The sequence below is a fragment of the Alosa pseudoharengus genome, unplaced genomic scaffold, assembly GCF_046254945.1.
Source record: "Alosa pseudoharengus isolate Yale_2024_CS ecotype anadromous, Long Island Sound unplaced genomic scaffold, YU_APseudo_1.1 YU_APseudo_1.1_scf_11, whole genome shotgun sequence".
Lineage (NCBI taxonomy): Eukaryota > Metazoa > Chordata > Actinopteri > Clupeiformes > Clupeidae > Alosa > Alosa pseudoharengus.
The window spans coordinates 18,816,832-18,829,258 of record NW_027468576.1 but is presented as its reverse complement, the minus strand read 5'-3'; the positions used below and the strand labels follow the sequence as shown (position 1 = coordinate 18,829,258).

At 39.2% G+C, this 12,427-nt stretch overlaps 3 protein-coding genes across 3 annotated transcripts; 2 read left to right on the top strand and 1 right to left on the bottom strand.

Annotated features, from left to right (window-relative positions):
* The first annotated feature begins 494 nt into the window (after window positions 1–494).
* Window positions 495–2,055, top strand: LOC143116887 (granzyme G-like). The gene is made up of 5 exons (XM_076278249.1): window positions 495–645; window positions 769–919; window positions 1,011–1,158; window positions 1,305–1,568; window positions 1,716–2,055. Exons 1-5 carry the CDS (start codon window positions 588–590, stop codon window positions 1,893–1,895), a joined length of 801 nt encoding a protein of 266 aa, XP_076134364.1. The 5' UTR covers window positions 495–587; the 3' UTR covers window positions 1,896–2,055.
* A 2,695-nt stretch (window positions 2,056–4,750) lies between these two features.
* LOC143116889 (mast cell protease 1A) lies at window positions 4,751–6,617 on the top strand. Its single transcript, XM_076278250.1, has 5 exons — window positions 4,751–4,912; window positions 5,030–5,180; window positions 5,266–5,395; window positions 5,517–5,786; window positions 6,102–6,617. Exons 1-5 carry the CDS (start codon window positions 4,855–4,857, stop codon window positions 6,258–6,260), a joined length of 768 nt encoding a protein of 255 aa, XP_076134365.1. The 5' UTR covers window positions 4,751–4,854; the 3' UTR covers window positions 6,261–6,617.
* Window positions 6,618–8,761: 2,144 nt separating this feature from the next.
* micos13 (mitochondrial contact site and cristae organizing system subunit 13) lies at window positions 8,762–11,863 on the bottom strand. The gene is made up of 4 exons (XM_076278247.1): window positions 11,698–11,863; window positions 10,850–11,006; window positions 9,433–9,484; window positions 8,762–9,333 (listed from the first exon to the last, which is right to left on the bottom strand). Exons 1-4 carry the CDS (start codon window positions 11,724–11,726, stop codon window positions 9,236–9,238), a joined length of 336 nt encoding a protein of 111 aa, XP_076134362.1. The 5' UTR covers window positions 11,727–11,863; the 3' UTR covers window positions 8,762–9,235.
* Between the last annotated feature and the right edge of the window lie 564 nt (window positions 11,864–12,427).

Below are 12,427 nucleotides of genomic sequence, written 5' to 3'. Positions count from 1 at the left end.
AAACCTGTGGTTAGTACATCACAGCTCAGAAGGGTTTCCTGTGGGTGACCTCATTAGGGGTCCTTACAGGTACAAGGGTCTTTACGGGAAACATTTCAGACGACTGTGAGTTGAGCCACTGTGCATGTGGAAATTACCACTAAAATCGCGAACATTATACTTCAAAATGTTATGTCACTGAAATAAGCAAATGATTAGAATTTCAATTAAAAAACATGTTGCAAATGCCAACTTTGTTTGTCTCAGTGGATGCTGATATTCACTGCAATGTTTTTCACACGTATTCAGAATTGATTGGTGCCTATAAAACTGCGTGCACAATGTGTGGCCTGCAATGACTATTCAATTGAACTTCAACCTCAGCCTCCACCTCTTCTCCTTGGCTCATCTCTAAACTTAGCATATATAAAATGACAACAATAACTTATGATACAGCTCATCTGTGTGAAACGGTCTTCAGGCACGAGCGATCAATATGATACGCTAGGCTGCCTGTGAACAGAAAACCACAAACGCCTTTCAGCTTGTAAAAACCAGGTACGTCCCAGCAGTCCTGCACTACTGCCCTCGACCCCTGAACCAGAGACATGTGCGCCTTGCACTATCCCCTGATGCTTCTGACAATGCTTCTTCTGCACGTGCATGGTAAGTCAAATGATAATTAAAATCCTGGCTATTTTCTCTTCGATAGCAAGTCCTGCTTAGTTGCCCTTTGACAGCAAGTTGATTCATACAGGCTGCACCTGTTTTCCTTAATTTTTTTAAAAGGTTGTTATGCTGAGAAGATTATTAATGGGAGCACAGTAGCAGCTAAAGCCATGCAGTACATGGCATCAGTGCAGAACAATGGGAAGCATGTCTGTGGAGGCTTTGTCATAAAGCCCAACTTTGTACTGACTGCAGCACACTGCAAAGAAAGGTAACATCACAAGATGGACCATAGAAGAATGATATTTTTCTTTCTTTTAAAGAAATGATGAAGTTATTGATATTCGATTTGTGATCTATAGGCTCACTGGCAAGGTGAGTGTTGTTCTTGGGGCACACAACATCCATAAAGCAGAGAAAAACAAACGATACTATATCAGAAAAGAAGACAAAATCATCCATGAAGCATACAAAGAAGTCATAACTGGAAATGACATCATGCTGTTGAAGGTATGTACCAGTGCTGTCACTCTGTGGCTCTGAAGTGACTCTCAGTCTTCACTCTGTTCTGCCTCTCATTTGTCATGTCTAAAAGTGAATATGCAGAGTAGACATGAATGCTGTTTAATCCTTTAATCCTTTGCTTATATTTCAAGCTGTCAGGGAAAATCGGCAAGGATGTGAAAACAGTGAAAATCCCATCATCTGACAAGATGAAGATGAAAAATGCCACAAAGTGTTTGGTCGCTGGTTGGGGTAAAACAAGTACGAATGAAGCCTCAAGTCAGCTCCAAGTGGTCCAGGTTCAAGTCATCGATTTCCAAAACTGCCGGGCAGCGTGGAATCAAAACGACATCAGCAAGAAACTTCCTAAAAATGTGATGTGTGCCATAGGGTTCAACAGGAACGGTCCGAGTCTGGTGTGTATGCTAAACTGACAAGTATTAGCTATTTATTTGCCATTTATACATCTTTTTATGACCTAAAATTCAGTAATATTATATGGGTTGCTTAACCTTATATCAGAGATGCATCTTATTTGACATTATTTTATGTTCTTGTTCCAGGGAGACTCAGGAGGTCCATTGGTGTGCAACGGCCTGGCTGTGGGTATAGTATCATTCAACCTGAATGAAAGCTATCGACAGATCATTCCTGCTGTTTACACTCAAATCTCAAAGTTCCTGCCATGGATCAAAAACAAAACTGGTCCCAGTTTTGATTTGCAAGATTCTTATTTTGAGTAAATGCATAGTTTTTGTATAGCTGAACCATCATGCATGCATGCTTGTCAGTTGTATAATGAGTATATGTGATTTGTGCTTTCTATAATAAACTAGATGTACTGCATAGCGGTACATACAAAATATGACCGCCGCTCAGTCCTGTACATCCATTCCGCAAAAAAAAATAAACACACTAATCAATTTGTCTCCATCTTCTACTCCATCCCCCACTCTTGAAACTTTTGTGTATGCTTGTTTGGCATGCCTGTGTGTGTGTGGGCTGCACAGAAAGTAGCCTACTTGTGCTGCAAAGGTGAATAGATTTGTAGCAGTAGCCAAAAAAATTGTAGCATTGTTATAAAACCTTTAAAATCTCTAAATAATCACAAGTAGGGCATTCATCACAGTTCATCCATTGCAACTGGACTGATGAAAGATCATATACACCTGCAGGCTACATTGTATTTGGGAAAAGCAGAAGGTATCAGTTTTATTTGTATTTATTTATTTATTCATTAATAAACAATCCCTGTCAGTTCCATTCCAACAGCTATCAATAAGAGAGGTCATGCCATGGATTTTTGTGAATGTTTCTTCTTCTACATATGCAAGAATTTAGTCATCTTTAGTTCATATTATATTCAACTTTATTGTCAATGCATAAATACCAGTAGTCTAAAACGAAATGCGTCACTAGACTGTTCATACACATTTTAACGGGCGTAAGAGCTGTTGTCCGTTATTGTTTGTGCAAATATAGGCTGATTCAAGTTCCCCTGCATTTTGCACCTGTGAGGTCCATGGTTTGTCTGGCTTTCACCAAACCAAGCTCAATCTTTTAAGAAATCTAAAAAGAAATCGCCGGCAGATCACCCAGCCTAGTCCATGGTAGGCGCCGGATAGAAATATTGTTTAATTTTGTGATTGAGATACAGTATCCGCGCTCTGGCGCCCCCTCTGCAATGTGTTCGCCCCCCAGTTTCAGAGCTACTCTAAATGCTAAAATGCATAGAGGGAGTTATGACAAAACCGTAGAATATTCGGTTTTCCTTTAATCCTACTGAATTTGTAATTATGTATCGGCCGTTATAATTGCCGATACCGATAGTATGTGCGTGCCTGTGTGTGTGTGTGTGTGTGTGTTTGTGTGGGTGTGTGTACATGTGTATGTTTCTGTCTGTGTGTGTATGTGTGCTCGTGTACATGTGTGTGTGTGTGTGTCACATAACTTAATTTTTTTGGACCCCACCCCCCCCCCCCCCCCCCGCCCCATGGATGAAATTCTACGAAACTTGGCATACCCCCAGTGAATGTCAGGTTAATCATACACATACAGTACAATTCTGAACATCTTAACTGAAGATCGGGGGATTAAAGCATTTGAGTGGCCCCCGGTAAAAGTCTAGTGGGGCTACATACCCACCAAATTTCATGTGCCCCAGTGTTTCGGTGTCCCGGGTATCGTTGGCCAAAAATTCAGGAAGCAGATGACGGTGGAAAAAAACTTTGACAATCCCTATATGACCGCTTTGCTAGCTACACTAGCGGCGGTCATAATTATATTTTTATAGACTCATGAATGATGCATTGACAGGAAAGCACTTCTGTTGTACCTGTGACAATGACAATAAAGACCTATTCTACTGTTCTATTCTAAAGCAACAATGTTTTCTGTGGGATGAAGAGATCAGAGGACGTAGAGACAGAGGGGCCAGGATGACACCTGCCCTCCCCCACACCAGGCAGATGCAGGCGTACATTTGGAACATCTGCAAGAGTTTGACCTATTAGTGTACATTTCCAGCAAACTGCTATGGTCAGCGTGGTCAGGTGAGCCACGCACACCATACTCTGTAGAAGATGAGTACGTATGTGTGTGCACACAGCTGCACACGACTACTGTACACTTTTCTGTAGCCCACACAACAAGGAAGGAGCCTATGCTGGTGTGGGAACAGTCTGTTCCGAGGAGATTGGTTTAGGTTATTGCTAGACCACAGTTCAATGACTCACCCCAAATGAACTCAAAGATTCCTTTTAAATACAAAAATATATTTATTTTAACATTCAAGATAATTCAGTTCACTCTATGCAAATCATAAATAAATCCACATTTTCAATTGGGAAGTATACACATATTATTAGTATTGCAACATATATTAAACTATTTAATTTTACTATATATATATATTGATATTCTATTCAAATGTAACATGTAGCATCTCTACATCTTTTTAACTCTCACACTGCAGTTCACAGTGTGCATGTGACAGTTGCACGATAGGGTGTCAGTTACTGCCAGTGCCAGTTACTGCCAGCTGTCAACTATGACGTACTGTGCATTGATGGTGATTGGTAAATGCCTGCAGATAAGTTTTGGATCACAGTCTTTTCAAAAGTCCAGGGAGTCAATTACATACTTTGCCTCATGAAGTAGTATACATTTGTGGGAAACAAGTGTTGAATTTCTGGTCAGCGACTCTTCCTTTGTAAGAGCCCACAGCCCCATGCAGGATATGGTATGGTTTGTGCTTGTGCTACGTTTACTAATCATGGCGTAAATGTCACCAGCTCTCTGCAGCTCTACTGAGAAATGAGGCGGCAACTTTCTGAGAAGAGGGTCCCAGCCCATCACCACAAAATGTGATTTCATGAGATCTTGGTGGTTTCATGGACTGAGGTGGTCAGGGTTCTGTAGTCTGTATGGAGAAGGCGTTCGCCATACAGACTACCCCCCCCCACACAAACACACATATACACACACACACACCTTCTGATTGTAAATAAGGTTAAGATATTTATAAGTCTGCTTATAGGTGCTAAGGCAAGGCAAGTGGCAAGCATTACATGTCACTCAAAGAGGAGCCTCTTCTGCGAGGTAAGTGCTCTGTGAGAAAGAAAACCACAGATGTCTCACTGGTATAAATATGAGTGTCTCTGCTGGCACAGATCAAAGTGAACAAAGACTACACTCAAGAACATGAGTATCCAGCACAGCCTACTTCTCTTCCTCGCTTTGGTAGCAAATGCACATGCAGGTAACCCATGTACAGACAAAAAAAAACGAAACACACTTTTATGGACGATGTATTCCATTGCCGAGTTTACTGCATGTTTACTTATGGTATGCACGTTACGCTGTTGAATGATTTAAGCCTTGTCAGAAGATGAAATCATCAATGGTAAGAAAGCCAAAGATGGTTCCTTGGAATACATGGCATCGGTGCAGATTGATGGCACCCATAGGTGTGGAGGATTCCTCATTGACCCCAACTTCGTTCTTACGGCTGCACACTGTGACTTCAGGTTAGTATTCCTTCAGCAGATACAATGATTCATCCAATGATGCTGCTGATGCAGATTTGTGATGCCTTTTTTCTGTTATGCTTAGTGGTGAGATGACTGTTGTCCTTGGCACACATGGCATTAAGGGAAATGTTAAAAAACACAAAGTGGACAGCAAGATTAAGCATGGATCATACAAAAGCTCCTTGACTGGAAACGACATAATGCTATTAAAGGTATTATTTATCATTTTTATATGAAATGTTGGAATTGAACATTTTAAAAGTTTTAGCTCTTCAAAGCCAAAACCAAGAAAATGAAAGTACTAAAATATATTTATTTTTCTTCTATGTGAAGTTAGTCAAACAGGTGAAATTAGGCAAAGGGGTGAAAATAGTTAATATCCCAAGAAACGACAAACCAGTTCAGCAACCCACAAAGTGCTCAGTTGCTGGTTGGGGTTCCACTGCAAACAGCAACAAGAAGGCATCAGAGGATCTGCAGGTTGTAAACGTGAAGCCCATTGACACCGAGGAATGCAAAAACGTGTGGAAGGAAGCAAAGGTGACTCTGCCAGCCAAGGTCATGTGTGCTGGAGGATATGAAACCAAGAAAGGGGCCTGCCAGGTTTGTACATCAGTGTATTTTGTCTGGAGTGTGTTTCAATAATAAACAATTAGTACAATATACTTCAGCTTGTGAAATACTGTAAACACTCTTCATTCTCAACATCCTTTATTTTATTTAATGTACGTCAGTTATTCATTAAATGAAACTTTTCAGATAAAATACCTCTTAAACAATTATATATCATTACCTTTTATCAGTGATTACTGTTATCCTATCCTTTAAACTTATATAAGGAGTATTGTACTTACATATAATAGTGTGGGGCAAGGGAGATCTGCCTGTAAGCCTAATTCCATTGATTTGATGTTGCAGGGTGATTCAGGGGGACCACTGGTGTGTGACAATGTGGCAGTTGGCATTGTTTCATTCAACCTCAGGCAAGACTGTAACTATCCTAATGTTCCCAATGTCTACACTCAGATCTCAAAATTCTTGCCCTGGATTAATGAAACCATCAAAGTCCATTCTTGAAGGTATAGATCCAGGCTTCTGACAAAAAGTTGTTTGATATTTAAACTCAACAGGCAGTTAAATTACAACACCCCTCCTGACATCCCTTCTGTGCTCCTGACATTTCTTAGATAGATAGATAGATACTTTATTGATCCACAGGGGAAATTATAGTAGTTTATATAGTTCTTATAGTAGTAGTTTCTTATAGTAGTTAATGCACTGATTACGTTTGTTATCAGAGGTGTCACGCATCTCACTAAATACTCCATCTCTCTGGGCATTCAACTGTTTCACAAATATGTCAAATGGTGTAAAAAGTAAAATCACCATGAGTGAAAGTTTCTTGCACTTCCAATAAAATCCTTATGCCTAAAATCCTGCTTAAGCACACTTATTGGTAGATTAACACTGCATTGTTTTAGAGTCCTTGTACTTTACCTTGTAATTTCATTCATGTAATTACACTCCAACACATTTTGAGACCTATAGAAGGACAATGACTACCTGTTTTTTCCTACTTGTCAAACAATGATACTAAATGAACAAACTAAATGTTCACACTACTACTACTACATCCTGTGAGTAACACCAAAGACCTGCGTCACATTCCAAAACGACCCAAGACAGAGAACTCAAGAGTGGGTTTGTTGAATGCCAACCACATCATCACCCCAACCTCATCCCATCATTCAAACGGTCAGCAGTCATTTTGACACTGACGAATTATAAACTCTGAGGCTTATCTCCATAGACAGGTAACCACAAGTCAGAAATGGCCACAAGCGATCAGCGACATGGGTGGGCTCTCTCTTGCGTCATCCAAGTGACCGTATGTAAACCACTGGTGAGAGCGCATCTGACACAGAGAAGGCTTTTTCTGATCCCAGACCAGGGAAATGTATTTGTTACATCAGCCAAGGAAAGAAACTAGCATTGAAATAAAAAATTAAAAAGTAGAAATAATCAAGAAGAATTTATGTATACATAAATGATGTATACATGTAGCCCTAATATTCCACATACCCGTAGATCTAAATAAATAAATAAATAAATAAATAAATAAATAAATAAATATGGTTATTGTACATAGTGGATATTGCACACATCCAATTGACATTCATGATTAGAATACAATAATGTACATCCAGGACCTATTTGCTCTGGGTTTCAACACTGTGGTATTGTAGAATAATAGCAGGCGGAATGAAGGAACTGTGGTAGCGCAGTCTGTTGCTGAAGGATCGGCTTGGCGTCCTTACTGTCTCGTGCAGGGGATGAGAGGTATTGCCCATGATGGATGCAAGTTTGGCCAACCTCCTTTTGTGTGTGACAGTTGTGAAACTACAGACAATGTCCAGAGTTCATATGTGAAAACAGCTTAAAAGCTCTCATCTTCATCACATCTTAGAGTCACAGACAGCCAATACCTATAATAATGTCCGGGGCAGTCTGATGACTAGAGTGGCTGGCCAGTAATCCACGGGGTAGGCATTAGGAGTATGTCTGATGACTCAAGTGGTGAGAAAACAGTGGAAATATTTTGTAGTTGAATCTAATGGAATATAAAGTGGCTTTATGTACTACATTTACAGGTGACCCAAACGTGTGTAAATGTATTTGCCAACTGTTCTAGTGGATTATTTATTTGTCTGGTGCTCTTGGTGTGCTGTGCACAATAATATTGCCCTCTAGTGTTGCAACAGCTTAATGATGTTGTACAGTGCTATGAACAGGACATTCTGTATCTCTCTGTATCCGGGCAGAGAGAATTTGGCAGAAAATTCAGAGGGCTGTCCAATAAAAAGTTGTTGCATCTTTTAATCAAGGAGGAGTCTGTTGTTTTTCAGATACCAAATCATTGAGCTGCTAAAAGGAGAGAGAAAACATCTTACCTCATGGGCTACCTGTTGTAAGGCTAGTGAAGCTAGTAGGATTACTAAATAACCTTGCCAGGAGTGCTTAGGACAGTAACTCAACTACACTGAAGCTGCCTAAATAAAACATTTCATTTCAAATTATTTCAAAATGTTTACTGATGAAGGCCTAAGGGCCAAAACGTTGGTTTGTTGCTAGTAAAGGAAATATTAAAGTATTAAAAATATTAAATATGTGTCTTTTGCAACAACGTATGAACACAACTCCGATACAATATAGTGGGAATGCACCGACAGCATGTCTGTAGAAAGAGATCTCCGAATTCCTGTAGCATAGCAGCTCTTTTCCATTTCAACGTCGGAGGGGGGCAGTGTTTCTACCCGAGCACCCAACTTCTGATGGCTGTTTTACAAGCGATAAGACCTGCTCACAGTGTGGCGGAAGTGCTGTTCACCCTATTAAGAGTATGTGGCATCGAAATGATTTTTGAAATTATTTTAAAAGGTAAAAAAACTCTTTAGAGGGTCTTAAAATGATAATAAATGTTCTTGGACCTTTCTGACTAATTAATATCTCTTTATTGTCATTTTCTTCCGCAGACGTTGTTTTTTCAGTGTTTAAAGAACAACTCATGTTACACCATGTGACATGATAAAGTTTATTAATCATGAAAATAAGAGCTAGCTGGTTATTTACAAAATAGAGTTGTTTTTTGCTGTAAAAAAAGATGTGTTTTGGTTGGGAGATATAGCCAAGTCCGAGTTAGAATACAGCAAACATACTGTACCACTGAACCTTCCCTGATAAACAAAACTGTGAAGACAAAATTCACGACAAACATGTGGATTTAAATAAATGACTGCCTCATAAACTTAGGGGTCTTTAGCATTTTTGTGTTTATCTTCAATTTCCCCCAAGGCAAATTGTGAGCAAATACTGTAGAGAATTTTGTATTCATCTAATCCCAGTAGAGAAGTATCCAATGAATTCAATTATAAATAAGTCACTTCTTGTACACTGTATTGACTGAAAGGGGACGGGGCTTTCTGAATGGTAATATAACTCAATAAGCTTGAGCAAAAAGAACCTGAACGAGTGTCAGAGGGAAAATACAGTCTTCACTTGGTGAGATCTTTCAGGTATTGCACGCCTTGGCTGGTGTATTCGGTTGCTCTGGTTGGAGCTACGGAGAGTGCATGGATAGACTTCTGTACTCCTACAAACAAAGAGGGACAAGATTTGAAAATGTGAAAACCACACAGCTCACAGAATGGCACATAAACTGAAAGCATGACCAAGTGTGAGAAACACTCACCTGAGTTCCAAGCTTGAAGTGGAGAGAACTCTATTTTAGGTGGCGTAGGCAACTGAACCCAAGGGAGAAATGAGGCTTGTTAGTATGGTACAAAAGTAGGGAAATCAACACATCCACAACATAAAATCTCTTCGGGTGGATACCAGACTACAATATATGGGAAAACTATTAGGAAGGTGAGAATTTACTGTGAATGAATACCATCTCGCTCTAAATGAACAATTCTGTGTCCATTCAGCAAACCATCCACATTTCAAGAGTCTTGATAGCCAGAGAGGAATATTCTGGAATGTCTGGATATTTGATTATTCATGCACAGCCCTAAATTAAAAACTTTTGTTAAATAGTAAATAATTGGTTTACTGATTTTATGACCCCCCTGAAGAGACGTGTTAACATGTATTTAACAAACGTTTTTAACTATGAAACATTGCTCAGTACTGATAATCAAAGTTCAAAAATCAAAAGCCACTTCAGACACCAATTAGTGTAAGTGGTGCTGTCTGGATGGTCACAATGACAGTGTTTCATGTTTAAATCCCCATTTCTGAGTAATTATTGGATAAGACTTAAGATAAGTCTTCAGCAATTGGATTTTCATAGATAATTTCATTCCAAGATCTTTTGTTTGTTTTGCTAGCATCAAATTGTAAGTTTCAGCATTTGATATGTTGTCTATGAACGTTTTGCAACTAAATATAGGTTTGTGATTTGCAGATGATCACTGATTCTGTTTTTTATTACATTTTACACACAGTGTTTCCACTCCAAGTCAAATGTAAAATTCCATGACTTTTCCTTGACAAAAAAAAAAGAATTTCCATGACTTACTATATAATGAATGGTACAATATACGACCAAATATTACAGAGCAGCCGTGTAGTGTTCAAGAATCTTTTAATTTTTTAGAGTGGGAGATGAGTAAATGGGCATTGAATAAACAAAGTTGTACTAACCACAACAACTCAAGCAATCAGTAAAGCTAATAACCAATTCTGTGTGGAAATATATATTAATGTATTTTGGCAAGTAAATTGACTTGACTTTGAGAAATGAATGAATTTCCAGAAATTCATTCATTTACATAATTTTCAGCTTCATCATCTCATCCTTATAATCTGGTAGTAAGTACCTGAGAACTTAATTAAATGAATAAACAGTCATTAGATGAATGAGCTACATGTATGTAATAACCATGTAAATGGTTTCTTGTGCCTATTTCTGTGGGTTAGGGATGCATTCTCATCAAAATATGGAATTGCCATTGGATTGTATGTCCTGCCCCTATTGGAGTCCTATTTGCCTATCAAATGGCAATTGATGGGTGGGTGAAAGATGCCATGGCTGGCCAATTCGGTCCCCTTTCTCCCATACCCACTAAAACATCTTGTAAACCATTAGACCTATGCCTTTTTACCTCAAGTCCAAAGTACTTCATCCATTCGTCTACTGCAGGAGGGATGGCAGCTTTGGCCTTAGCGAGGACGACTGAACCCTCCTCACTACCTCCCAGCAGGCCAGAATCATACGCAACATAGATAGCTCCACCAGCAATGGTCACCTTTGTAGCAAGCCTGGGATGTACATGGATAAAGTTATTTTTCGCATGCCAGCAACTTTGGTAGACAACATCATCAGTTTATGATGTTATAACGCTAACGTTACGTATTTTTTACATTATGCCTACAAGAATAGCAGCTTGACAACACCAGCACACAATTAGGCTACTTAGCTTCGGTGCTTCTATGCAACAGTAATGTTGTGATAACTAACCTAAGACATTTCAACCAGACACTGCACTCAGACATTCACTTTGGATAACATCTGTACCTAGCTGCACTGCCTATTTTTAGGCAGTATTCATGCAGTGTGCACGTATTGTGACTAGCTGCAATCTTGAGCAGCGACCAACCTAACGTTAACGTGATCTGTGAGCTACATTATCTAGCTGGATGGCTTGCTAACATATCTCGAGCTTTCTCTAACGTTATGGTCTATGTTAGGCCAGTAACATTAACTTGAGTAACGTTAGCTAAGCTACGTAGCCTTTAACCTACGAGTTTATTTACGAACGCTTTACTTATCTTCAACACATAAATAAAGGTACTAAATGCACTTTGGTGTTGCAATATTTTCTATGATTAACATAGAGAGTTATCGCTAGGTTATCGAGAAACACCTTGACAGCTTGTTAACTAACGTTAGCGTTAGCTAGCTAAAGTTAACGTTGCCTACACACAAAAAAGACAATTATTGTACACTTACTTGACAACAGGTAAAATCTTGGCAGCCATTGTACAACAAAATAAACTAAGCTAGTTACCGATTCTGATAAATACAGCAAAAACTGCTACGAAATCACCGGACCAGTCTCTCTACCAGCCCCCATTCACTGACAAGGACATGGACGCACAGGAGCAGAGCAGAGTAGTGAAGTCAGGGTGAGGTTTGACAGCTATCTGAACAACAACTTCGGCAGATTCGTCAAAACGTAGTAAAGTACAGACACTCTTCTGGTAGGCCTGTCTGTCTGATAATCCTGCTGCCACTAGCCTACATATTTCGCTCTGTTTGGTTTCTAATAAATTGGTGATAGGCTATCAATTGTTCGCATTAAGCAGAACAATATTGCAGACTAGGGCTATGGGTGGTAAGGGTGTTGTCTGTGGTTGCAAGCCTGAGTTTCATGAGTTTATAACTTTGTATATTCTGTTATGTGAATCCCATGCACAACAGTTATAAATAATCTGAGTTTAAAGGCCTCCCACTATTTATTACTCTGTTGCATCAATGTCAGGCTTTTTGACTGAGCATAATCAGGCCTATATTGTAGGTTAACATTTTTAGAATAGGACTAGTTTATCTCTTTGTTTAGACTATGACCATTCTCAGGGATTATCATTAGGTCGTTAATCAGATACATGTCTACATCATCCAACAATCAAAAGAGACAACTTCTTCCTGGTAATTAATTAACCTATGCATCATATACTGC

Excerpts from the sequence above, each read along its gene's own strand:
- LOC143116887 (XM_076278249.1), top strand. The coding sequence starts at position 588 with ATGTGCGCCTTGCACTATCCCCTGATGCTTCTGACAATGCTTCTTCTG. Across the intron at positions 920-1,010 it reads GCAGCACACTGCAAAGAAAG|GCTCACTGGCAAGGTGAGTG; the intron begins GTAACATCACAA and ends TGTGATCTATAG. Across the intron at positions 1,159-1,304 it reads ATGACATCATGCTGTTGAAG|CTGTCAGGGAAAATCGGCAA; the intron begins GTATGTACCAGT and ends TTATATTTCAAG.
- LOC143116889 (XM_076278250.1), top strand. The coding sequence starts at position 4,855 with ATGAGTATCCAGCACAGCCTACTTCTCTTCCTCGCTTTGGTAGCAAAT. Across the intron at positions 5,181-5,265 it reads GCTGCACACTGTGACTTCAG|TGGTGAGATGACTGTTGTCC; the intron begins GTTAGTATTCCT and ends TGTTATGCTTAG. Across the intron at positions 5,396-5,516 it reads ACGACATAATGCTATTAAAG|TTAGTCAAACAGGTGAAATT; the intron begins GTATTATTTATC and ends TTCTATGTGAAG.
- micos13 (XM_076278247.1), bottom strand. The coding sequence starts at position 11,726 with ATGGCTGCCAAGATTTTACCTGTTGTCAA. Across the intron at positions 9,485-10,849 it reads TGAAGTACTTTGGACTTGAG|TTGCCTACGCCACCTAAAAT; the intron begins GTAAAAAGGCAT and ends CCTTGGGTTCAG. Across the intron at positions 9,334-9,432 it reads ACTTCAAGCTTGGAACTCAG|GAGTACAGAAGTCTATCCAT; the intron begins GTGAGTGTTTCT and ends CTTTGTTTGTAG.